General features: G+C 38.4%; 1 protein-coding gene across 3 annotated transcripts in view; it reads right to left on the bottom strand.

Annotated features, from left to right (window-relative positions):
• The window catches only part of CENPP (centromere protein P), a 230,132-nt gene that overhangs the window by 183,450 nt on the left and 20,011 nt on the right, over positions 1 to 26,671 (bottom strand). For all 3 annotated transcript variants that reach the window (XM_072760568.1, XM_025984399.2, XM_025984398.2), the window contains exon 4: positions 14,315 to 14,403. In XM_072760568.1, coding sequence (XP_072616669.1) covers positions 14,315 to 14,403 — 89 coding nt within the window. The remainder of the gene's footprint in view (positions 1 to 14,314; positions 14,404 to 26,671) is intronic.

The raw sequence follows: 26,671 nt of genomic DNA, 5'->3' as shown, positions 1-26,671 counted from the left end.
CACATCTTCTTTACCCATTCATCTGTCGAAGGACATCTGGATTCTTTCCATAGTTTGGCTTTTGTGGACATAGATGCTATTAACTATGGGGTACAGGTACCCCTTTGGATCATTACACTTGTATCTTTGGCGTAAATATCCAGTAGTGCAATTGCTGGGTTAGGGTAGCTTTATTTTCAACATTTTGAGGACCCTCCACACTGTTTTCCAGAGTGGCTGCACCAGTTTGTATGCCCATCAACAGTGTACCCAGGTCCCCCTTTCTCGACATCATTGCCAACACCTGTGTTTCCTGATTGGTTAATTTTAGCCATTCCAACTACTGTCAGGTGGTATCTCACAGTGGTTTTGATTTGTATTTCCCTCATGACAAGTGACGTGAAACATTTTTTCATGTGTCTGTTGGCCATTTGTAGGTCTTCTTTGGAGAAATGTCTGTTCATGTCTTCTGCCCATTTCTTGATTGGATTATTTGTTCTTTGGGTATTGAGTTTGGTAAGCTCTTTATAGATTTTGGATACTAACCCTCTATCTGATATGTCATTTGGAAATAACTTCTTCCATTCTGTCAGTTGTCCTTTTGTTTTGTCAAGTGTTTCCTTCCCCGGAGAATTCTACCAAACATTTAAAGAACTAATACTTATTCTTCTGAAGCTGTTTCAAATATAGAAATGGAAGGAAAACTTCCAAACTCTATGAGGCTAACATTACCTTGATCCCCAAACCAGACAAAGATCCCACCAAAAACGAAAATTACAGACCAATATCCCTGCTGAATATGGATGCAAAAATTCTTACCACGGTACTAGCTAATAGGAACCTATAGTACATTAAAAGCATTATTCACCATGACCAAGTGGAATTTATTCCAGGGCTACAAGGGTGGTTCAACGTCCACAAATCAACAGGATATAACACATCAGTATAGAAAGGATAAGAACCATATTATCCTCTCAATAGATACAGAGAAAGTGTTTGACAAAGTACATCATCCTTTCTTGATTAAACCTCTCCACAGAGTAGGGAGAGAGGGAACATATCTTAATATCATAAAAGGGAAGGAGTCTTTGAAGTAATCTCAACTATTCTGCTCCTGCTCCCTCTGGTGGCTCACAGGCTTGCTGGTTACACCATGATTACAGGCTACCACAGAGCTGGTAAGGGACTATTGGAAACAGGGCATTGAAGAAACCACTTACCAAGGTTCTGCTATTTTTCCTAAATAAATGCTCCCTGGATTGCTGCTAGACTTCAGTTCCTTTCTAATGTTCTGAACAATTTGATTCTGACACCTCTGGCCAGTTTTCTTGTTGCTTTCATGGAGGAGAGAATCTTCAAATGTACTTACTTACTCTATCAGTTTCACTGATAATCCATGCCTTGAATTTTAAAAAGACTCAAAAAGGGCTCTGTATTGACCATGTGGTTTCTGTATTCTGATACTTTAACATATGAAGCCTTAAGGACCCTGGAGGAACCATCCCTGTCAAGGTTACAAGGTGTGAGCATGCTTTTCTTTTCTTTTTTAAGATAGGCTCCACGCCCAGTGCCCAGTGTGGAGCCCAACATGGGTCTTGAACTTACTACCAAGAGATCAAAACCTGAGTCAAAACCAAGAGTCAGCCATTCAACCAAGCCACAGAGGCACCTCAAGTATGCTTTTCAAACACGATGCAACCAGTCCACACCCCAACACCACCTTTATCAAGCTCCCCAAATTCTGGTGGCCATCTACCTGCCCTAATTACCCAGTATCAGGTACAAGACAACCAGAGACATCCCCTATGCCCCAGAGCCTCCTGAAATTATTCAAACTAGTTAAGTGTAAGCCTATTCACCTTGCCTCACCTATTCCTTCCCTCAAAAACCACTATCATAATCCCCATCTCCCTCTGCCTCCAGACCAATGCCAGTGCTTCTCCCTGGGGCCCAAGGTGAGATGGTGTGCTCTTCCTCTTGTTGGGAACTGTAACAAACTATCTTTTCGACGGCAACTATCTTCACATCTGTTGGCCTTACCATACTCAACTAATAAAACCTATTAAAATAGGCTCCCATGCATTTATTTTAACCTTTCACAAAGCACAGATGTATATCAAATGTAAAATGCTGGCTCTTGTACAGAGCAAAAGGACTACCCCAGAATATATAAATAGCCGTAGTGAGGTTTATTTTTTCCAATCTTGGTCATTCAGGCAAATGGTCCCTTAGCAAGTGATAAACTCACTGGGGCTGCTCTTCAGGGAGACCTCACCAAATTGGTCTTCATGCAGATAGAGTTATACTATAGTGCTTTTTCTGTGATGGTGACCATTGTGAGGCAGCTCATGATCACTGAACAAATGATGCTCTAAAGCCACTTTGAAGCTAGTCTTAGTGAGCTTAGGATGACAACTCCAAACTGAAATGTGATTCATGAGAAATGAGCATGTGTGTACTGTTCATTCATGGTACCTGTACAATGACTAATCTGAGTAGTTTCTTTCCAAATCGCTTCCAGTTATGGCTTTGTATGATTTTCTGTGTTGTCTTCTTTTCCCCGAAGGGAGTGCTTTTCCAAAAAAACAAAACAAAACAAAATCCCAAAAAATCCAGCTCTGACACACAGAATTCATTCTTGAGGAATCTTTGTAACTAGATCAGTTGAGTATATTGTAAATAGTGGTAGGCATGTGTACTTAGTGAAGGAGTTTAGGAATCTGTACCACAAGTAATACCAGACAATAAGCAATCTGTAAGTTGAAGTAATTCCATGTAGAGTGGGTGGCCCCAAGGGACAGTGTTTTGTAGATTCAGTTTTGCTGAGAGGCATTCCCCAAATACTGGCAATCACTCCATGTTATAAAGGAAACCTAAATCACAAATGTTCTAATAGCTCTACTGTTCCAATTCCAGTAAGTTCCACTATTTCTCAAAAGTACTTTTTTTTAAGATTTGTTTATTCATGAGAGACACAAAGAGAGAGTCAGAGACATAAGCAGAAAGAGAAGGAAGCTCCTCACTGAACGGGGGGGCGTGATGTGGGACTCGATTCCAAGACTCCAGGATCATGAACTGAGCCAAAGGCAGATGCTCAACCACTAAGCCACCCAGGTGCCCCTCTCAGAAGTATTTTTATTCTTAACTTTGGGAATGGGGCAAAAATCTTGTAAATAATAATTACTTTCTAAATTAGATACCTTTCCCTTACCTTACACATTCCCTATCTCCTATCCTACATTATGTTTCCCCATACTACTTTTTCTCTAAGTATTACCTACTTTACATATTAGTTTTGTTTACTGTTTCTCCTAGTAGAAAATAGGTTTATGTGGACAGAAATGTTTTGTTCTGTTCACTGATACATATCAAGCAATACAGCAATTCTGCCACTTAGCAGGTATGCACTTTCATTCCCAGGGCACTTATACCAACATTTACTAGCCGGTATTAATTCTGCTCATTCACTAGTTTAGATTATCAGCTTCAAGAAGTCAGAAAACTAGGGATCCCTGGGTGGCGCAGCGGTTTGGCGCCTGCCTTTGGCCCAGGGCGCGATCCTGGAGATCCGGGATCAAATCCCACGTCGGGCTCCCAGTGCATGGAGCCTGCTTCTCCCTCTGCCTGTGTCTCTGCCTCTCTCTCTCTCTCTCTGTGTGATGACTATCATAAATAAATAAAAATTAAAAAAAAAAGAAGTCAGAAAACTATGTATCTTTTTCAGCATTATATTCTTAGATGCTAATACACTACAAAGCATATAATATGCATTTGATATACATGTATTTATTTATATTTACATTTGTAAACTAGAGCAGGAGAGGTATATTTTGAACCTGGAAAATCTTTTTCTGCCAGAATAGAAGGAAGTGCTCAAAACTATGATAAGGTAAGGGACACCTGCATGGCTCAGTGGTTGAGTGTCTGCCTTTGGCTCAGGACATGATTCCACAGTGCTGGGATCAAGTCCCACATCAGGCTCCCTGCTCAGTGGGGAGCCGGCTTCTCCCTCTGCCTGTGTCTCTGCCTTTTCTCTGTGCCTCTCGTGAATAAACAAATAAAATCTTTAAAAAAAAAAAAAAGAAAACTAGGGCAGCCCCAGTGGCACAGTGGTTTAGCGCCGCCTGCAGCCCAGGATGTGATCCTGGAGACCTGGGATCGAGTCCCATGTTGGGCTCCCTGCATGGAGCCTGCTCCTCCCTCTGCCTTTCTCTCTGTCACTCATGAATAAATAAATAAAATCTTAAAAAAAAAAAAAAAGAAAACTATGATGAGGGAGTATCACATGGATTCAGGAGCCAGTTTGAAGACATTCCTACTGGTCAAGTCTAAGATAATTTAAACACCAAAATTAATAAAGAAGAGTAAGGAATTATAAATATTCTAAAAAATAATGAAACCATACTATAATAAATAGGCATGTACACATACACACATGTAGGGGAGAAAGGAGATCTATTTCTTAAGCACAAGGCTTAGTATCTATTGAGATAAGTGGAGGAAGAGCTAGAGTTGAAATATCACCATTTTGCAACCATCACAACAAAGAGTGATCACACAAGAATTACTAGGGGCTAAATCTAGGTAGAAATTTCAATGAAGAGTAGTATCTGCATGGTCATAAGTGTTTGCCCACAGACTGCCTATTATTACAAGAGAGGGAAAACAAAACAAAACAAAACAAAACAAAACCCAAACCACTGATGATACAGTGGAGAATCAAGCAACGGTATGACTCAATGAAAATTACTGCCACCTACAAGGGCAGAGAACTGAGAAGTACAAAATATTAGCTGTATAGTATTTTGCTTGAAAACACATAACAGCAACTGATTGTGAAAAAAAGTCAAAGACAAAATAAGCAACATTCTAATTTGGGATAGGAAAGATAAAAGAACTGTATTTTGCAAAGATGGCAAAATAATGAAACAAAGTAAGGCTCTGGAGTTGCTCCAAATTAAAGAAATCTATAAAGTCATGACAATTAAATGCAATACTTGACACTAGATTGGATCAGGGGAAAGAAAAGGGAAAAGAAAATGCAAAATATGACATCATCAGATCAACTAACAAATGGGAATAGAGATGGCAAATTAGATGAAAGTATTGGATCAATGTCAATTTATGAAGTCAATTACTGTGCTGTGAATGTAAGGGAGTATCACTATTCTTAGAAATGTACACTAAGTATATAGGAGAAAAGAGCCATGATAAATGCAATGTGTTCTAAAAAGGCTCCATCAGGAATAGCAGAAGAAACAGTAAAAATCTGGGAAAATATAACAAAACTATTAGTCTTCTCTTAAGTTTTTAAAATTATGTATGATGATCAAAAGTGAAAAAGCACTAGTGATGGGTTTTCAACATGTATGTGTGAACATAATTCCTATGAAAACCACAACAGTTAGCATGGATGAAAGGGAGAAAGGGATGTATGTGGCTGAAAGCTTCCAGATTGTACTCAATCTAACCAGACCACTGAGAGTTAGGGTATACATGCTGCAAAATCCTGAGGCAGCCAATAGTACAGACAACCCACATATGGCCAAAGTCAGTCAATAAAATTAAAATGCAATTGTAAAATAATATTTAAATAATCCACAAGAAATCAGGAAACAGGAACTGAGGAATAACAACAACAACAACAACAAAAAAAAAAAAAAACAGACAAGGAAAATGAAGAAAACAAAAAGTAGGTGCTAATACACAGCTCCGTAAGCATCTATTGGACAGGAAAACTGGAGATTAAGTGTTCAGTTTTACCCTGGTACTAATACCTTTTTAACATGTGAGAGAACAAATTACTTTCCAAAGAATATAGAACCATAAAAAGCAGCAGCTGCATCATTACAGCTTACAGGCCAAAGTGACATATTTTAATCTCCATCAGGTAAGGAAGCAAAAATAAGCTCTGAATGAGGAAGGTAGCCAAGGAAAAAAACTTAAAAATACCAACACTCCAAGTTTAAACACACACACACACAGACACACACACACACTACAGACACTAGACAATCAGAGAGCCTGACCTATTACATTGATTAAACACAGAACTTTATTTAAAAGTGTACTGAGTCGCAGTCCCTTCACCCCCATTCGCATCTCCATGAAGGACAAACTATTACAGCACACAGTTTTCCATTATCAAAAGACACTGTGTATGTGTTGGCTCTTACAGTTTAAAGAGTGATTGTAATTTATCTATTTTTCCCAAGCATAGTCCAAACTTCACTAAATGTTAAACAGATGTCATGGATTTCTTTCACAGAATTTTGGCAGTGACACATTTCAATTTGAACTAGAATAGTCAGAAGAGTAAAATAACGCCAAATGTCTTTTTCTTAAGGATAATGCAAAACATAAAGAGAAATGTAGAATAAAGATTCTAAAGTTTAAGTAGGTCTAAAATCAGAAGAATACAGAAGTTAATTACTCACTAAAATATTAATATTCACTCTCAGATATTGCTGGTGGGAATGCAACACGGTATGGTCACTTTGGTAAACAATGTGCCAGTTTATCATAAATTTAAACATGGCAATCACATAACCCAGCAATCCCACTTCTGGTTTTTACCCAAGAGAAAAACTTACATCATACAAACACCTCTAATGAATATTTACAGCAGTTCTATTTATAATCATTGAGAACTGGAAATAGCCCAAATGTCCTCCAATGGGTGGATAAACATGCTAGTATCAGTATATGAAATACTACTCAGAAATGAAAAGATGGATGAATCTCAATTCATTTACTTTATGCTAAGAGGCCAGTCTATGAAATTTCATTTATTTGACATTTTTAAGAGGCAAAATCCTAGTGATGATCACAGCAGGTTCTGCTGGGGGTAGGGAGTGGGTTGTGACTATAAAGGGAGAATATGGATGATTTCTGTGCTGATGGAACTGTTCAATATCCTCATTGTGGTGGTAAGCACACAGAAACCAGCCAATCTGAGTAATACATAAGAAAAAGATTGAAAAAAAAGAACAGAGCCTCAGAGACATGAGACAATGCCAGAGGTTTTATATTCATGTATTCAGAGACCCAGAAGAAGAAATATATATAAGTAATATGTAAAAAATATAGCAAAAACCAATTACTATAAAATATTTAAAAATAATCAGTCACAGGTGTCTAGGTGGCTCAGTCAATAAAGATCTGCCTTCAGCTCAGGTCATGATCCCAGGGTCCTGGGATCCAACCCAGTGTTAGATTCTCTGCTCAGCAGGAAGTCTACTTCTCCCTCTCCCTTTGCCCCTCCCCCCATTTGTGCAAACACCCTCAAGTAATCTTTTAAAAAAAGAGGTGCCTGGGTGGCCTAGTGGGTTAAGCAACTGCCATTGGCTCAGGTCATGATCTTGGGGTCGTGGGATCAATCAAGTCCCCCCATCAGGATCCCTGCTCTGTTGGAGCCTGCTTCTCTCTCTGCCATTGCCTCTCTCTCTCTCTCAAAAATGAATAAAATCTTAAAAAAAAAAAAAATTCAAATAAGAATGCCTGGCTGGTTCAGTCAGTACAGTATGTGAGTTTTGATGTTGGGGTCATGACTTCAAGCCCCATGCTGGGGGTAGAGTTTACTTAAAAAAAAAAAAAAAAAAAAAACTAATAAAAATATTCAAATTATCCAGAAAACATATGAAAGGAAAACAGAAGAACAAAACAACGTAACCTGAGGTTACATGAAAGTGACAGACATACCAAAAGTATATAAAATCTTATTAAAATAAAAAAATTTTGCTCTTTGAAGGATAATGTTAAGAAAATGAAAAGACAGGGGTCCCTGGGTGGCTCAGTGGGTTAAGTGTATGACTCTTGATTTAGGCTCAGGTAACGATCTCAGGGTCCTGGGATTGAGCCCCACATCAGGCTCCATGCTCAGTGGAGAGTGTGCTTGAGATTCTCTCTCCCTCTGTCCCTCCTCCCGCTCATGCTCTCTTTCTAAAATAATTAAATAAATCTTTTAAAACAGGGACACCTGGGTGGCTCAGTGGTTGAGCACCTGCCTTTGGCTCAGGTCATGATCCTGAGGTCCTGCAATCGAGTCTCACATCAGGCTCCCTGAGGGGAGCCTGCTTCTCCCTCTGCCTGTGTCTCTGCCTCTCTCTGTGTGTGTCAAGAATAAACCAATAAAATCTTTAAAAAAAAAAAATCTTTTAAAACAAAAGATAAGCTAGAGAATGGGAGAAAATATCTGAAAATCACATATATGACAAAGGACTTGTATGGAGAATATATAAAGAACTCTCAAAACAATAGTAAGAAAACCAAAAACCCAATGAAGCCCTGAGTGGAAGACTAAATAAGAACTTCCTAAGGAGAAACAGATGGCAACTGAGCACATGTAAAGATGCTCACACTATTAGGAAAATGAGATATACTACTAGAATGGCTTGATTCAGGCACACACAAATACCATGTGCTGCAAGAGCATGCAGAGCTCTCATACACTGCTGGTAAGAATGTAAAATGGCACAAGCCTTTGGAAAACCATCTTGGCCATTTCTTAATGTACTTAAAATGTACACCTACATATGACCCAAGAATCTAACTTCCAGGTATTCATCTGATATAAGCCCATAAATGTTCTCTAATAGGTAAGAGAGTAAATGTTTCAGGCATGCTGGCTACATGGTCTCTGTCATAATTATCTCACTCTGCCACTGTACCATCAAAGTGACTATAGACAATACACAAAGAAATGGGCACGACTGTATTCCAATAAAACTTCTAAAAAATTAGGCAGCTGGTCTGTGAACCAATTTGCCTATACTTGCCTAAGAGAACTGAAAACTCACATTCACACAAAGCACTATGCACAAATGTTTACAGCACTTCTATTCATAATAACAAAAAACGGGAAACAACCCAATGTCCCTCAAAGGGTAAATGGATAAGCTGTGCAATTCTCATACAATACACTACTATTGAGCAATAAAAAGGAAAAACCTATTGGTACATGCAAAAACACAGATGAATCTCAAAGGTATTACCTTGAGTGAAATAAGCCAGTCTTAAAGTTTACACACCATGTGATTCCATTCAGAAAAGATAAAAACTATACAGACGAAGAACAGACCAACAATCATCAGAACATATAGAGAGAGATTTTATTTATCATGAAAGACACAGAGAGAGAGAGGCAGAAACATAGGCAGAGAGAGAAGCAGACCCCTGCAGGGACCCCAATGTGGGACTCGATCCCAGGACCCCAGGATCACGCCCTGAGCCAAAGACAGATGCTTAACCACTGAGCTACCCAGGCGTCCCTAAATATTTTTGAAAAGAGAGAGAAGGTAAATCATAAAAAATAACTGAGAAATGACCAGTCCTGGCAGTGAGATGAAAGATCAACAGATGGGCTGAATAGCAGAGGAGACATAATTTGAATAAATAATTGTGCTTTACTGGAATATATATGTAAGGAGATAATCTAGAATAATTATAGGAAAAACTGTTAAAAGTGTATTTTTTTAAAAAAGGAATATTTTTAAAAGACACAACTTTTACAAATGACAAGTACTGCCCATGAAAATGAAAATTCAGTGGATGGGAGTTAAAAAGCAAATTAGAACATAAAGAAATAATTTCTGAACTGAAATACAGATCTGAATAATCATGAATAAATACAAAGATACAAAGAAATAGAAAGTGTAAAGGGTAAAACAGATGCAGAAGACGAATAGTGTGTCCCAAATTCTGGAATGAGAATTAGGGAAAAAAAAAATCAATAAAGAGCTCCGCTTCTACTTAGGATATAAAAAGCCTCAGAGAAGACCATCAGCACATAATATCAAGCCAATCTGAATATTCTATAAAACCATAACCTTTCTTGAGTCCATTAGAGACCCAAAGTCACAAAGCAACCAAGTAAATAAAAATTTTCTCCCTCAAAGGAAAGACATGACACAAATTGTTCACTCTTGGCTAAACTTAGGGGAGGATAGAAGCCCCCCCATACAAACAGGTAGCAAGAAATTAGCTATTATTTCAGCAAACCTTAGGGGCATGTATGAGATAGCATGTCATTTTGGAATAGATAGGAACCCCAGGCACAAAGGGACACCACCAGAGAAACCAGGGTCCTGTCCGTGGCACAGAAATGAAGAGGTGATCAGTCACTGCTAGGGAACCAAATGAGGCTAGAACTCTTCTCTCATGGGTACCAAAATCCCTGAACCACTAAAAAAGAGGCAGCAAAGCGATGAAGAAAAAAATCCCTTGCTTCCAAGGGAGGAGCACAAGTCAAACCCATCCGACTCTGGTAGAAGGACAAAAAACACTCCTGTTACCAAGACAAAGATCCACTGCTTCAGGAAGAGGAGCAGTGACAGAGACCACCTGTTCCCTGGGAGGGCCAGGAGACCCACCGGGCCCAGGGTCCCACACTAATACCAAGCATCCATCTGCTACCCACAAGGAGAGGGACAAGGAACTCTCTCCTGCCCAAGACCAAGCCCAGATGCAGGCTGGCTTTGGCTACACTGGGAGGAGAAGCAGGAACACTGGGGAGCCCAGAGTGGTGGTGGATCATGAAAATATAGACGTCCCATTATTCCTACCGTGAGCATGGCACGAGTAATAAGCATCTACAACTGCCACTGGGGGAACGTCCAGTGTGTGGAGAGACGGTCCCCTAAGAAAGGCAGAAAGAGGGCAGCCCAGGTGGCTCAGCGATTTAGTGCCAACTTCAGCCCAGGGTGTGATCCTGGGGACCCAGGATCAAGACCCACATTGGGCTCCCTGCATGGAACCTGCTTCTCCCTTTGCCTGTGTCTCTGCCTCTCTCTCTCTCTCTCTCTCTCTCTCTCTGTCTGAATAAATAAATGAATAAATAAAATCTTAAAAAAAAAAAAAAGAAAGAAAGAAAGGCAGAAAGCTCCTGGAACACCGAGGAGAACACTCCAGCTCCCAAAACCCCATTCTAAGCATAAGGAAGAAGTGAACTTGAATTTGCATCCACAGCTGGAAGAATTTGAAACCTGTGGTGATATGGAGCCTGAAGACAATGGAAAACAATCAAAATCTCAAACACAGCTCAACTGCTGAAAACCTTTGATTAACCTCACACTAACAGCATGATAAAAGAAATGTGTCCACTTCTCAACATAAACACTATTTGCTTGAGTCTCTGTTTTCCACAGATAATGTCCATTATACAATTAAAAAAAAAAAGAAAGAGAGATGCCTGGGTGGCTCAGTGGTTGAGCATCTGCCTTCAACTCAGGTCATGATCCCGGAGTTCCAGAATCAAGTCCCACATCAGGCTCCCCTCAGGGAGCCTGCTTCTTCCTCTGTCTATGTCTCAGCCTCTCTCTGTGTGTCTCTCATGAAACAGTAAATAAAATCTTAAAAAAAAAAAAAAAGAAAGAAAGAAAGAAAGAAAGAAAAGAAAAATCATAACATACAAAAATTCAGGAAAAAAAAAAAAAACAACCCAGATTCAGCAGAATCAGTTTCAAAGATGACCCAGACGTTGGCACTATCAGACAGGGATATTAAAATAACCTTGATCAAAAGTCAAAAAGACAAAAAAAAGTATGGAAGGTGCCAGGGGCTGAGTGGAGAGGAAGATGGGAAGTGACTGATGCATATTGAGTTTCAGTTTTACAAGATGAAAGGGTTATGAAGATAGATCATGGTGCACACACAGTTAAATACATTCTGGGGGTGCCTGGGTGGTTCATCGTCTACCTTCAGGTCATGATCCCAGAGGATCCTGGGATCGAGTTCTGCATCAGGCTTCCTGCTCAGCACTTCTCTCTCTCCCCACTTGTGCTCTCTTAGATAAATAAAATCTTAAAAAAAAAAAAAAAATCCTGAATGTATTTAACACTACTGAACTGTACCCTTAAAAATGGTTAGAAGGTAGTTATATGTACTTTACCATAATTTTAAAAATGAGGGAGGGAAAAGCATCTAGTACAAAGATATATGAAACAGTATTGTATCTTGAATGTGGTGGTGGATTTACAAAGCTACAGAAGTGATAAAATTGCATAGAACACACACACATACATAAGTGTTTATAAAAATAGTAAAACCTGAAAAAGCTCTATGGGTTTTACTAATGTCAATTTTCTTTTTTTTTTAATGTCAATTTTCTGGACGTGTGGATATACTTTAATGACATGAGACATAACCATTGTCAGAGGCTCGATGAAGGATATGTAGAATCTCCTTGAAAAAAATGTTTAATAACTTCCTGTGAATCTATAATTATTTCAAAATTAAAACTTTAAAAATGTGTGTGCCAAGATATGAAATAAGATTGGTAAGATATTGGGGATCCCTGGGTGGCGCAGCGGTTTGGCGCCTGCCTTTGGCCCAGGGCGCGATCCTGGAGACCCGGGATCGAATCCCACATCAGGCTCCCGGTGCATGGAGTCTGCTTCTCCCTCCGCCTGTGTCTCTGCCTCTCTCTCTCTCTCTCTGTGACTATCATAAATAAATAAAAAAAAAAAAAAAAAAAAAAGATTGGTAAGATATTGATAATTGTTGAAGGTGTGCAGCTACAGGTGACTTATACTATTATTTTTACATAGATATGAAAACTTCCAAAATGAAACACTAAAGAAAAAATAGCTATGATCAGTATGTTAAAAGACTTAGTGGAAAAGTTGTACAAATGCATCAACAAGTGGGGAATTTCAGTAGAGAGAAATTAAAAATTAAATGAGGGACACCTGGATGGCTCAGCGGCTGAGCGTCTGCCTTCAGCCCAGGGTATGATCTCGGAGACCTGGAATCGAGTTCTACATCGGGCTCCCTGCAGGAAGCCTGCTTCTCCCTCTGCCTGTGTTTCTCTGCCTCTATCTCTCATGAATAAATAAAATAAAATCTTAAAAACATAACATTAGGGACGCCTGGGTGGCTCAGTGGGATGCCTGGGTGGCTCAGAGGTTGAGTGTCTGTCTGCCTTAGGTTCAGGGCATGATCCTGAAGCTCAGGGATCCAGTCCCACACTGGGCTCAGAAGGAGCCTGCTTATCCCTCTGCCTGTGTCTCTGCCTCTCTCTGTGTCTCTTATGAAAAATAAATAAATCTTTAAAAACATGATATTAGAGGTGAAGAAATCTTTCAATGGGCTCACTGGCAGGTGGGACTTCAGCTAAGGAAAGAATCTGTGAACTCAAAGATAGAGTAATAGAAATTATCCAAACTGAAATAAATGCAAAGAAAAAAGAAAGAGTAAAAGAAATAGAACAAAGCATTCAAACCCTGAGACAATATACTAAATGCCCTGATATATGTGCAATGAGCACTGCAGAAGAATAGAAAACAGGACAGAAGAAGTATTTGAAAAGATGTGGTTTAGAATTTTCACACTAACACACCCTAGAAATAACACAAACTGTGGAAAAACATTAAAAGGTTTCAAGTCCCAAAAGACAAAATTAACAATTACAGCAGACTTCTTGTCATGACCTATGTAATCCAGAAGACACGGAAGGAGTATCTTCAAAGATGTGGAAGAAAAACTGCCACTCCAGTTATCAGTCGTCAACACCACATTCCTGGTTTTCCTCCCACATCTCATACGGTTGTTCCTAGTCCAGTTTCTCTACTGGACCCTCTCTTCCTTCAGCAGTACAGTCAGAATTCCACACGGTCCCCTATTTCTCTCTATTCTCTCCATAGGCAATCTCATTCCTTGAGCGCAAGGCTTTAACTTCTACCCATTGGCAGAAAACTCTGGGGCTCCATCTCCTAGGGCCTCACGTACTAGGCAGGCCTCATGTCAGAGCACGCCCCAGCTGGCACCCTGCTCCAGTCACTCTCACCTCCTGTCAGTTGCTCCCTGACAGCATGCTCCCTCCTTGCACAGTGCCTACATACAACTATTGTGTTGAGGACCTCTTTGTTAGTTTACACCTACACATTTTTCAGATGTTGGCTCAATTTTCAGGAAATGATGCTGTCTGTATTCTCCACAAAAGTCAGATTCCTGATGCAGGCTTCAATAACATTATGTAACTCTTCTCAACAGTACTGAGAACAACCACAATTTTAGATTTCTACCATTATTTACCTTACAACTTCACCAATAGGTGAATAGGCTATAAACTCCACATGTATCAAAGATTTTATCTGTTCTTCCTCACATTTTAATGCCATGCACACAGTTAATCTGTAACACATTTTCATTGAATGAAAAAAGGATATAGAGACTATGGGCTTAATATATAAGCCATATATATGAAATAAATATAAGCCATTATAATGTTATACTTTCAGAGACATTTTGATATTTACTTATCAAAAAAAGAAAGGGTAAATTTAAAACTGTAGAGTGAAAACAATCCCTAAAAAAATAAAAATTTACAATATCTTACCTAGACACAAATTCACTTAATTCTGAATATTCGGTGGGCTCCATTATTATGTTGAGGTCAGTAATAACAGAAGACAAACTCTCCTTATTCTAAAATAAAAAAGTTTATATATCAGAACGCAGTAAACATTTAAATAAAATATAAAGACAAAAATAGTTTTTAAACATGCAAAATGAAATGCCATCAGGCAATAGGAAAGGTAATCAAGAAAAGGCATGGAAATTATTGGTTATTTGTTAAAAAAAATAAAATCAGATCTTTACTCCAGACCAAAAACCAAAATGAACTCCAAATGAATTACTTACTTAAATGTAAACACTAAGACCATAAATATTAGCAGAAAATACAGACATTTAACTGATTACTGAGTAAAGAACTTTCTAAGCAAATAGAAAAAACATAAGCAAATATAATCACATAAGAAACTCAATATTTATATACAAATGACTTTATAACTAAAAAAAAAAAAAGAAGATTTTTTACCATAAACATGATAATGGGAAATGAAAACTGAAAAGAACTAAAGTAAAATACATGAATTAAAAACTCAAACGAAGGGGATCCCTGGGTGGCTCAATGGTTTAGCATCTGCCTTCGGCCCAGGTTGTAAATTCAAGCCCCATGTTGGGTGTAGAGATTACTTAAAAATAAAATCTTACAAAAAAATTTGTAAGTATGTATTGTGATGAATGTTAATTAGACTTTGGTGAACATTTTGCAATATATACATATACTGAGCCATTATGTTGTATACCTGAAATATGTTCTTTGTCAGTTATACATTAGTAAAAAATAATATAATCCCATATCACAGGCTCTAAGGAAAATGTACCTGATATACTGATATTCAAGCCCAAATGAAAAAAAACATTGATGTCTGATGCAGTGTGCTAAATTTATTAGCAGTATATAAATTATGGAAAGTTAATAGGATCTTTTCCTGATGTCTGTACCCACAATTCTTAAGTTTTAGAGAAGAATGAGAACTATAGACTTAAGTTGACTGGCTTCTTTCACTTAAGGTGATTGATGTTTTCAGGGTTTGTTCATGTAGATATCCTTACTTCATTCTTTTCATTTTGTGATTGAATAATATTCCATAGTGTGGATATATGACAATTTTGTTACTCATTTATAAGTTGATGGGCATTTGGGCTGTTTTCATCTTTTGAATATTAATGTTGCTGTAATCATTCATGTGTAAGTGTATAAGAAGGCATATATTTTCATTTGGCTGTATATCTAAGAATACAATAGAATTATTGGGTCAAATGGAATGACCTGATGATGACTAATGATGTTAGGAATTATTTCAGTTGCTGTCTGCCCATTTGTACTTCTTTGAAGATATATCTATTTGAGGTCTTTTGCCCAGTTTTTAATTGGGTTGTCATTTTATTTTGAGTTTTAAGAGTGTCTATGGAATTTGTTTTTGATTAGATATGGTGGTAGATGCACACAGACAGCCAGTCTACCTAAACTGTAGCTGTTCCTAACAGTTTCCACTGTATCTTCAGGCAGCTGAAAAACTAAACAAAGATATCAGTTTCTATTTCTCTAGCCGCTAAAAGTACAGAGACAAGTCAGAGAATGTCCAGACAAATGGGAAGTGTCAAGAAATGTCCACTGACTTTGTTCTTAGGAAATACTGAAAGTTGCTAGATCTATTCCCATGAACACATAGTAGCCCCAGACAAGAGCGCAAATGTGGTGCCAAGTGTTTTTAATCTTCATTTAGGAGTTATGCAAACATACTGTCATGAAACGAATTAATAAGTAATCTCTACACCCAACATGGGGCTTGAATTTACAACCCAAAGACCAACAGTCTCATGCTCCACTGACTGAGCCAGCCAGGCGCGCCACAAATTTTTTGTTAAATGAAGTTTTAAGGTTTAACCACTTAGCAACTTTGAAATAAGCAATTAAGTATTAACTACAGTTGCCATGGGTCCCCATGACTAATTAAAGCTAAAATTTTGCACCTTTTCAGTCCCTTCACCCACATTGCACACAACCCCAGTATCCAGCCTCTGGCAACCATGAATCTGATCTCTTTATCTTTGAGCTTTGTCATTTTTTTTAATGTTTTTGGCTTTCTTAGATTCTACATATAAGTGAGACCATATGGTATTTGTCTTTTCCTAACTTATTTCACTTAGCACAATGCTCTTAAAGTCCACCTAGGTTATCACAAATGGCAAGATTTTATAGTTTTTCAAGATTTTTTTTTTATCTGAGAGAGCGTGTGTGTGCGCACATGCATACATATGTGCACATAAGCTGGGAGGGGAGAGGCAAAGGGAGAGGTAGAAGCAGCCTCCCTGCTGAGCAGGGGGCCCAACATGGGGCTGGATCTCATGATCCTGGATTAATGACCTGAGCTGAAGGTAGACGCTTAACTGAGACACCCAGGAACCCCTCATTCTTTTTAAATAAATGAATAATATTCCAATATATGTATCACATTTTCTTTACTCATTCATCTGTGTATGGATACTTGGGTTGTTTCCATATCTTGGCTACTGTAAATAATGCAATGAGCATGAGAGTACAGATATCTTTTTTGGTGTTTTTTTTTTCCTTCAGATAAATACCTGGAAGTGGAACTGCTGGATCATGTGGTAGTTCTATTTTTAACCTCTGAAGGAACCTCCATACTCTTTTCCATACTGACCACATGAACTTACATTCCCACCAACAGTACATAAGGCTTCCCTTTCTTGTCTTCTTGATAATAGCCATCCTAATAGGTATGTGGTGATATTTCATTGTAGTACTGATTTCCATTCCTTGATTTTTCATGTTTTCACATATCTGTTTGGCCATCTGTAGGTCTTCTTTGAAAAATGTCTATTCAGATCCTCTGCTCATTTTTATTTAATTTTTTTCTCTGCTCATTTGTATTTATTTTTAATTTTCTTTTTCTCTGATCATTTTTAAAACAAACTAGTTATTCTGTAATTGCGTTATGTGAGGGTTTTTTTAAAGATTTTATTTATTTATTCATGAGAGAGAGAGAGAAAGGCAAAGAAACAGGCAGAGGGAGAAGCAGGTTCCCTGCAGGAAGCCCAACGTGGGCCTCGATCCAAGGACCCTGGGGTCATGCCCTGTGTCAAAGAAAGAAGCTCAACCACTGAGACACCCAGATGCCGAGTTATAGTAGTTCTTTACAGATTTTGGGTATCAACCCCAACCCCAACAAATGAATTGGCAATATTTTCTCCCATTCGGTAGGCTGACTTTTCATTCTGTTGATGGTTTCCTTTGCTGTAGGGAAATGTTTTGGTCTGATGTCCTACTTGTTGATTTTTGCTTTTGTTGTTTTGGCTTTTGGTATCAAACAAAAAAATCCACACCAGGGTACGTCAAGGAGCTCACCACCTACGTTTTCTCCTAGGATATTTATGGTTTCCAATCTTACTTTCAAGCCTTTAACCCATCTTGAGTTCAATTTTTTCTATGTTCTAAGGCAGTGTTCCAGTCTCACTCTTTTACATGTGTCTGTCCAGGTTTCTTTTTATGATAGTCAGAGAGAGAGAGAGAGAGAGAGACAGAGACACAGGCAGAGGGAGAAGCAGGCTCCATGCACCGGGAGCCCGACATGGGTTCCGATCCCGGGTCTCCAGGATCGCGCCCTGGGCCAAAGGCAGGCGCCAAACCGCTGCGCCACCCAGGGATCCCTCTGTCCAGGTTTCTGAACACCATTTAGCAGTCCTTTCCCCACTGTATGTTTTTGACTATCAAATTAATTTACCACATAAGTGTGGGTTTACTTCTGGGTTCTCAATTCTATTAATCTTTTCATGTCAATACCATACTGTTTTGATTACTACAGCTTTGTAATACAACTTGAAATCAGGAAGCATCATGCTACCAGGTTTGTTCTTTCACAAGATTTCATTGGCTATTAGGGATCTTCTGTGGTTCCATACGCATTTTAGAATTATGTTTTCTATTTTTGCGAAAACTCCCACTGGAATTTTGACAGAGATCGGACTTGAATTCATAGATTCCTTTCAGTACCATGGACATTTAAAAAATATTAATTCTCCCAATCCATGAGCACAGACTATCTTCCCACTTATTCGTGTCTTAATTTCTCTCATCAGTGTCTTAATAGTTTTCAGGTCTTTGATCTCCTTGGTTATGTGTATCTCTAGATGTTTCAATCTTTTTGATGCAATTATTTTTTAATTTTTCTTCCTCATAGGTTATTATTAGTGTACAGAAACAACAGCTTTTTGTATATTGATTTTGTATCTTACAATTTTACTGAATTCATTTATTAGTTCTAATAATTTCTTGCTGGATTTTTTAGAGATTTATATATAGAGAGAGTACCATGTCATCTTCAAATAGTGACAATTTTACTTCTTCCTTTCCAATGTGAATTCCTTTTACTCCTGTTTCTTCCCTAACTGCTCTGGCTAGGATTTCCAATACTATATTGAATAAAAGTGGCATGGGTAAGCATCCCTGTCCTGTTTCTGACCTCAGAGGAAAAGCTTTCATCTCTTCACTACTGACTATGATGTGGGTTTCTAGTATACGCCTTTATGTTGTGGTATGTTCCCTCTATAACTAATTTCCTGGGAGTTTACATAAAAAAGGGATGTTTGATTTTTGTAAAATGTCTTTTCTGTCTCTACTGAGATGATCATGTGATTTCTATTCTTCATTTTGTTCATGTGATATATCACATTGATTACTGCAATTATTAAATCATTTTTGCACCTTGGAATTAACCCCACTTAACCAAGATGTATGATCCTTTTAACATACTGTTGAATTCAGTTTGGTAATATTTTGTTGAGGGTTTTTGCATTTAGATTCATTGCAGATATTGGCATGTAATTTTATTTTCTTGTGGGCCTTGTCTGATTTTGGTATCAGGGTAATGCAGGGCTCCTAAAATGAATTCATGAGCCTTCCCTCTTTTTTCTTGTATTAGAGAAAGTTTGATATTAATTTTTCTTTGAATGTTTAGTAGAATTCACCAGTAAACCTTTCTGGTCTTGAACTTTTGTTTGTTGGAAGGTTTTCAATTCCTGACTTAACCTTACCAGTAATCAGTCTCTTCAGATTATTGCTTTTTAACTCAGTCTTGGGGGTTATAGGTTTCTGGGAATTGATCCATTTCTTTTAGATTGTTCAATTTGTTGGCATATCATTGTATTATTTTCATATTTTCCTTTCTATTTTTGTGGTTTCAGCTTTAACATCTCTCTCACTTCTGATGGAGTTCTCTTTTTACTTGGTGAGTCTAACCAAAGGCTTGCCTATTTTTGTTTATCTTTCAAAGAACTTGCTCTTAGTTTCATTTGTCCTTTCTACTGCCTTTTTAGACTCATTTATTTCTGCTTTAAGCTTTATTATTTCCTTCCAACTTGGGCTCCTTTTGTTCTTATTTTCTAGGCCACTGAGGTATTAAGGTTGGTTGTCTAAAATTTTTGTTCTTGAAGTATAAATTCATAGCTATGAACTTCCCTCTTAGAATTTCTTTTGCTGTATCCTATAACTTTGCTATGTTGTACTTTTATTTCCCCTTGTCTCAAGGTATTTTATTATTTCTCATTTACTTAGTTAACCTGTAAATTTTTTTATAGCATGTTGTTTAATCTCCACACATTTGTGAAGTTTCCAGTTTTGTTCTTGCAACTGTGGTCAGAAAAGATACTTGCTATTAATCATCTTAAACTGTCAAGACTTGTTTTGTGACAGAACATATAATCTATCCTGGAGAACGTTCCATGTGCACTTGAGAAGAATGTATTCTGTTGTTTGTGAATGGAATGTTCTATATGTGTATGTTAAGTCCATCTGGTCTAACCTGTCATTTAAAGCCCAGGTTTCCCCACTGATTTTCTATCTAGATGATCTACCCATTGATGTAAGCGGGGTACTAAGGTCCGCTACTATTACTGTACTGCCGTCCATTTCTCACATTAGGTCTGTTAATATTTGCCATATATTTAGGTACTCCTATTTTGGGTGCACAAATATTTACAAATGTTTTATCCTCATGTTTATTAACCCCTTTGTTGTTATATAACACTCTTCTTTGTTTCTTATGAATCTTAAAATAAAGCTATTTTGTCTGATGTAAGTATAGCTATCCCAACTTTCTTTTGGTTTCCATATACATGAATATCTTTTTCCATCTATCCCTTTACTTTCAGTGTATGTTTGCCCTTAGGACTGAAGTGAGTCTCTTGTAGGCAATGTATAGATGGGTCTTGTTTTTTTTAATTCATATAGCCACTCTACATCTTTTGATTAGAGAATTTAGTCACTCTACATTTAAAGTAATTAATAGGTAAGTACTTACCATCATTTTGTTATTTTCTGGCTGTTTTACAGTTTCTCAGTTCCTTTCTTCTTCTCTTACTCTCTTATCTTGTGGCTTGACTTTCTTTAGTGGCACACTTAGATCATTTTCCCATTATCTTTTGGATATCTACTACAGGTTAATGGTTTGTGGTTACTTACATATAACTTGTATTTATAAGTCTAAGTTGATAACAACTTAAGTTTGAACACATAATAAAGCTCTACATTTTTACTTATCCAAATAAGTTTACATCTTTTTATCATGAGTATCCCTTAACTAATTATGTATTTCCACCTTTTTTTTTTTAACTTTCACACTAGATATGTAAGTGATTAACTTTCTACTTTTACTATAGATTTGCCTTTACCAGGAGATTCATACTTTCATGTTTCCATGCACTAATAAGGACCCTTTCTTTTCAGCTTAATGAAGCAGTCCCTTTAACATTTCTTATTAAGGTCAGTTTAGTGGTCAACTCTAGGTTTTGTCCATCAGGAAAACTTTTCTCTCTCCTTCAATCTGAATGACTTTGTAAGGGAAAGTATTCCTGATTGGGAATTTTTCTTTTTCAGAACTTTGAATAAACTGTGGTACTCCCTCCTGGCCTGAAACATTTCCACTGAAAAATCTGCTAAAAGTCTAATGAGGGGGTTCCCTTGTTATTAACTGCTTTTCTCGTGTTGCTTTGAGATTCCCTCCTTTTTTAACCTTTGACATTTTAATAATAATGTGCCTTGGTCTCTTTTAAGTTCATCTTCTTTGGAACTTTTTGGGATTTCTGGGTCTGGATGTCTGTTTCTCTCTCAAAGTTAGAGAAGTTTCCGCTGATTATTTCTTCACATAAATTTTCTGCCCCTTTTTCTTTCTTCTGAGATTCCTATAATGCCAATGTCAGTTCACTTGATCTTGTCCCATAAGACCCTTAAGCTATCTTTCCTTTATTTATTATTTCTTTTTGCTTCTCTGATTGGGTCTGTTCCTCTGCCCTGTATTCCAGTTCACTGATCCTTTCATCTATTTAATTTAGTCTGATGTTGAACCCCTCTACTGTATTTTTCAGTGCAGTTATTATATTCAATTGTCGTTTCTGTTTTGAATGCTTTTTTTCTCCCCTCTTTGAAGTTCTCACTGTGTTCACCTATTCTTCTCCCAAGTGCAGTGAGCATCATTCTGATTGTTACTTTAATCTCCTTTCTGTAAATTATTATCTCCATTTGATCAAGGTTTTTTCTAAAGTTTTATCTTCTTCTTAGTTTGGAATATAATTCCTTTGTTTCTTCATTTTTTTTTTTTTTAATCTGAGAGAGAGAGAAAGAATGAGCAGTGGGGAGGGGCAGAGGGAGACAGAAGCACACTCCCCACTGAGCAGGGAGCCCGACAATGGGGCTCAATCCCAAGGCCCTGAGACCTAGACCTGAGCTGAAGGCAAATGCTTAATTGACTGAGCCACCCAGGTTCCCCTTTCCTTGACTTTCTACATTGGTTTCTATGCATTACATGAAACAACTGCTTCTCCCAGTCTTGTATGGTTGGACTTACACAGAAGATGAAACTTATCGTTCAATATTGCCCTAGCTCTTGATTGTCTCTCAAATCTTTATCATTATTATGATATCATTATTCAAGGAGCCTATTTTATTTATTTATGATTTTTTTTTTTTTTTGAGAGAAAGATAGAGAGCTTGCAGTGGGCAACAGCAGAGGGAGAGGGACTAGTAGACTCAATGCTGAGCATGGAACCTAATGCAGGGCCCAATCCCACAACTATGAGATCATGATCTGAGCTGAAATGAAGAGCTGGATGCTCAAACAACTGAGCCACCCAAGAATCTCTATTTTTAATAGTTCTGGTAGTTGAGGATGTGCCAAGACCAGATATTAATTTAAAATTTCTCAGGCAGCCTGGGTGGCTCAGCAGTATAGTGCCGCCTTCAGCCCACAGCCTGATCCTGGAGACCCAAGTCAAGTCCCACATCAGGATCCCTGCATGGAGCCTGCTTTCTCCCTCTGCCTATGTCTCGTGCCTCTCTCTCTCTCTCTGTCTCTCTCTCTGTCTCTCATGAATAAAAAAAATCTTAAAAAAAAAAATTCTCTACTTTGGAATCATTCTGTTTTACTGGGTTTCAGGAAGAGTAGTTATAAAAACATTCTTAGCCATTTTCCCTACAAACTGACATTGAACTAATTTATTATACTGCATGGAGTTTTTTTTTTTTTTAATTTTTATTTATTTATGATAGTCACAGAGAGAGAGAGAGAGAGGCAGAGACACAGGCAGAGGGAGAAGCAGGCTCCATGCACTGGGAGCCTGATGTGGGATTCGATCCCGGGTCTCCAGGATCGCGCCCTGGGCCAAAGGCAGGCGCCAAACCACTGCGCCACCCAGGGATCCCCTGCATGGAGTTTAAACACTGATACATGTTAATTCTGATGTTCTCACACCAGACAGTATATCCAGAGAATGGAATTGTATATTCCAGTGACCTCTGATAATAACAGCTGCGACAAGATGGATAATCATTCAAGCTCCCTTGATATATTTCCCTATAAAATAAGGGGGTTGGGGTTAATAGTCTATAAGGTCACTTATGGTTCTCACATTGTATTACTGGGATTTTATTTAAACAATATTTTCTAAGCAGGATAATTAAAAACTAACCTAAATGATAAAATTTTCTGGTGGTTAAACATCTCCCTCTAGTGGAAATTCTGTTTTTAAAAAATGTTTAGGATCACAGAAGATTGTATCTTCACTTTTTTCCCTATTAGTCTCAACTATAAAAATCTGCCCAATGTGTAAAACGGTAAAACCATTTTAGAAGGCATTTTGGTAATACCAGGATTTACATGTACATTTCCTATGACCTAGAAACTCTACTACTCTAAAGGCATATTTACACAAGTAAGCCTAGAATATGTGAGGATTTGCCTTTACATACTAAGTTCTTAAAAATTCTCATCAGCTCATTACATTTGAATTCCAAGCAACAAAGAAATATAGAGAGTCCCTTGTTTCCTACTTCTCCAGAAAAGCCCAGGAGTCCCACATGTGACTTAATCCTAAAACCTTCCTTACTCGAGAGTTGTTTATTTGTAACATCTTTTTCTTTTTCTTTTTTTTTTTTTTAAGATTTCATTTATTTATTCATGAGAATAATAGAGGGAGAGAGAGAGAGAGAGAGAGGCAGAACACAAAGCAGAGGAAGAAGGAGGCTCCATGCAGGGAGCCCGATGTGGGACTCGATCCCAGGTCTCCAGGATCAGGCCCTGGGCTGAAAGTGGCCTAAACCGCTGAGCCACCCGGGCTGCCCTATTTGCAACATCTTACTTAGCAATCTGTTTCTCAGGAAAAATCATAAAATTGGAAAGAGAGACACCAAGTGTTTTTAACATATAGCCAGGGAAAGTCTGCAGCAAATTCAGTAAAACTGAGCAGTTCAAAGATTCCTATTATTTTGAAATGTGAATAACAACTTACCAGTATTTTAGAGATTTACCAGTTCCTGTACTCTTTGTCTATCAAAGAATATCAACTGTTCCTCTTGTAGATTTTTTTTTTCCCTGCATACCCCAAAGCACATTGGACAGAAACTACTGATAGTTCCCAATACTTATACTTCTTTCTTGCACCAATTTTTCACTGTTCTCAAGGCCATGTATAATGCAAACTGAATTTCCAGGCTCCCTTGATACATTATTGGCCAATAGAATGCAGGTGAAATGATGGATGTTGCAACTTCTAGAAAGTATCCTTCAACAGAAAAGATAAGCCCTTGTTTGCCCTTCCCCCTCCCCAACACCTGAAGTGATCATCACACCATGATTTGGAAGCCACATGGGTAATGGCAGAGCCTGAAACTCATAAAGTCACCATACCAGTTCTTGAAAACTTAGCTTATAATTTTGTGTAAGCAACAGAGAAACCTCTAGTACTTCTAATACTTTGATCTACCTTTAAGTTTTCTGTTGTATGCAACTCAACTAATTCTTATTTAGCATGTGAAATGGTAGTATACCTTTAAGCCATTACTAAATGGTCACAAAATTTTCAATCATGCTTTGGTGGTATGAGATCATAATATTAAGCTCAATATACTATTAATAACGACATTAGGTATGGAGTGGTGCCACCATTGCCCGGTAGAAGGCAGGGAACATGGTCACTGCAGCAAAGCCCACAAGGCTCCAGTCTTGTGTGTATTGCCTCACGTAGCCAGATCACTGGCAAGCCAGATCATTACAGAAGTTGCCCAGTGCCAATTCATGATGAGAATGCCAATGCAGCACATCATAGTACAAAATATATCCCCAAATTGTGATGTCATCCTTGAGCTGACTCATAATGGGACCAAGCTACCATGGATATTTTTCTTCAGAGGCTTAAGGTAAGCAAAATATGCAACTTAAACAAAATGAAGTTTAAAAACTGCAGTCTATTTTATCTCTTAGACCATAGCCTCACTAATGAACAGGCTAGTCAATCTTTGGGGACAATCCATTCTGGAATGTATGGCTCTACTGAGCAGCTGGTTCACCTCAATTTCAGAGGACTAACCTCTTTCAGCTGGACTTATGGACAAGCTTCCCAAGGATGAGCCTAGTTTTGCCAATAGTCTAGCTACTCTCCAGATAACCCATGGAACAACTGTAAAAGATAAACACCAATAGCAAATATAGTCCACAGGACCCCAAGGCTACTAGGATGCTCCTGAGAAGTCTCCCGGGCAATGTCTACACTGTCAGTACAGATTTCTCAGACATGGAGATGGACCTTGGGCCTATGATTCCACCAACCTGACATGGACTGTAGGCCCAACTCCTTAATGGAGGCTAGAATGCAGGGGAGTATGTGGTATATCACCATTCTGACTTTAAGATCACATTAGCACCCCAGAGAAAAAATTCAGCTGGTATAACTATGCAACCCTTTGCAATGGGACAACATCCAGGAGTTCCTGGGGAACCCAAAAGAGAAGCATGGGTGTCCTGGCACAGACTCTATCCCAAATGAGATCAATCCATTTGCATCCACATTCTATTTCAGTCTTTGACAGATGATCTTTGAGGTAATGCAGAATAGTAATTTCACCTTGGTGACCCTACATGGTCCTAAGGCCTGGTGACAACCTGGAAATGTTTACCTCCCCTAAGGCCACTCATCACCCATGCCCTGTGTCATATCCTGCTCAACCAGTTTTGGCAATGGTACACTATGAATGTTCTTAGTCACTTCAGCAGTGTTAAAGGGGGAATACTGCTGAGGTGGGAGCAAGTTGGGAGCTCCGTCATCAGATGAGGGGCCTAGACATCCCTCAGCCCCTTCTCAGTCTGCCAGGGCCAGATAGGGACAGCCCAGATAACAAAGTAAGCACTCTTGGCCAGTTGAGGGGGCTGACACCTTAAAATTTAGGGCTGTTTTTGTGGCTGAGGACAAGGATCAGGAATTCTAGCACATGACTATGAATGTAAGCAAGCATCTTGTCTGTAGGACTTGGGTTATGCCAACTGGTCTACGTCTGCTTTGGTTATCCAGTAAGTTGAGGCCAAGAGAGCCTGCCTGCCTATCCCTGTGTGTCTCTTTTACACATACTCCAAGTAGGCCTAGTTCACAAAACCAACTGGTTGAACTGTTTTCTGCTATCAAAGTTTGTGCCTAGGCCAAGTCAATTCTTGAAATCATGTCTGGATCTCACTCTTCTTAGAGCCATATTTTGAAGGTTTCTGACCCTGTTCTGCCCAACTCTGGACATATGCTGCACATTATCATTCTGTCTGCTTTCTGATTTTATGCAAAGTCTTAGCCAGTACAGATGTTCTCAGACAAGTATCTTGTTCCTGCGTTGTGTCTTAGTAGTCCTGTATAATTTAGAATAACCACAAACTATCTTGGAATCTAAGCCACAGCCCCAAAGAGTCTTCAGGTGGTTGTGGTTCCAAATGACCACAACCTCATGAGAGGCTCTGAACAGGAACTCCCAACTCAGCTGCTCCCAAACACCTGCTCCACAGAAAAATGAGTGAGA

This window comes from Vulpes vulpes, chromosome 1 (assembly GCF_048418805.1).
Source record: "Vulpes vulpes isolate BD-2025 chromosome 1, VulVul3, whole genome shotgun sequence".
Lineage (NCBI taxonomy): Eukaryota > Metazoa > Chordata > Mammalia > Carnivora > Canidae > Vulpes > Vulpes vulpes.
The sequence above is the reverse complement of the archived record's forward strand: the minus strand, read 5'-3'. Positions and strand labels throughout refer to the sequence as shown.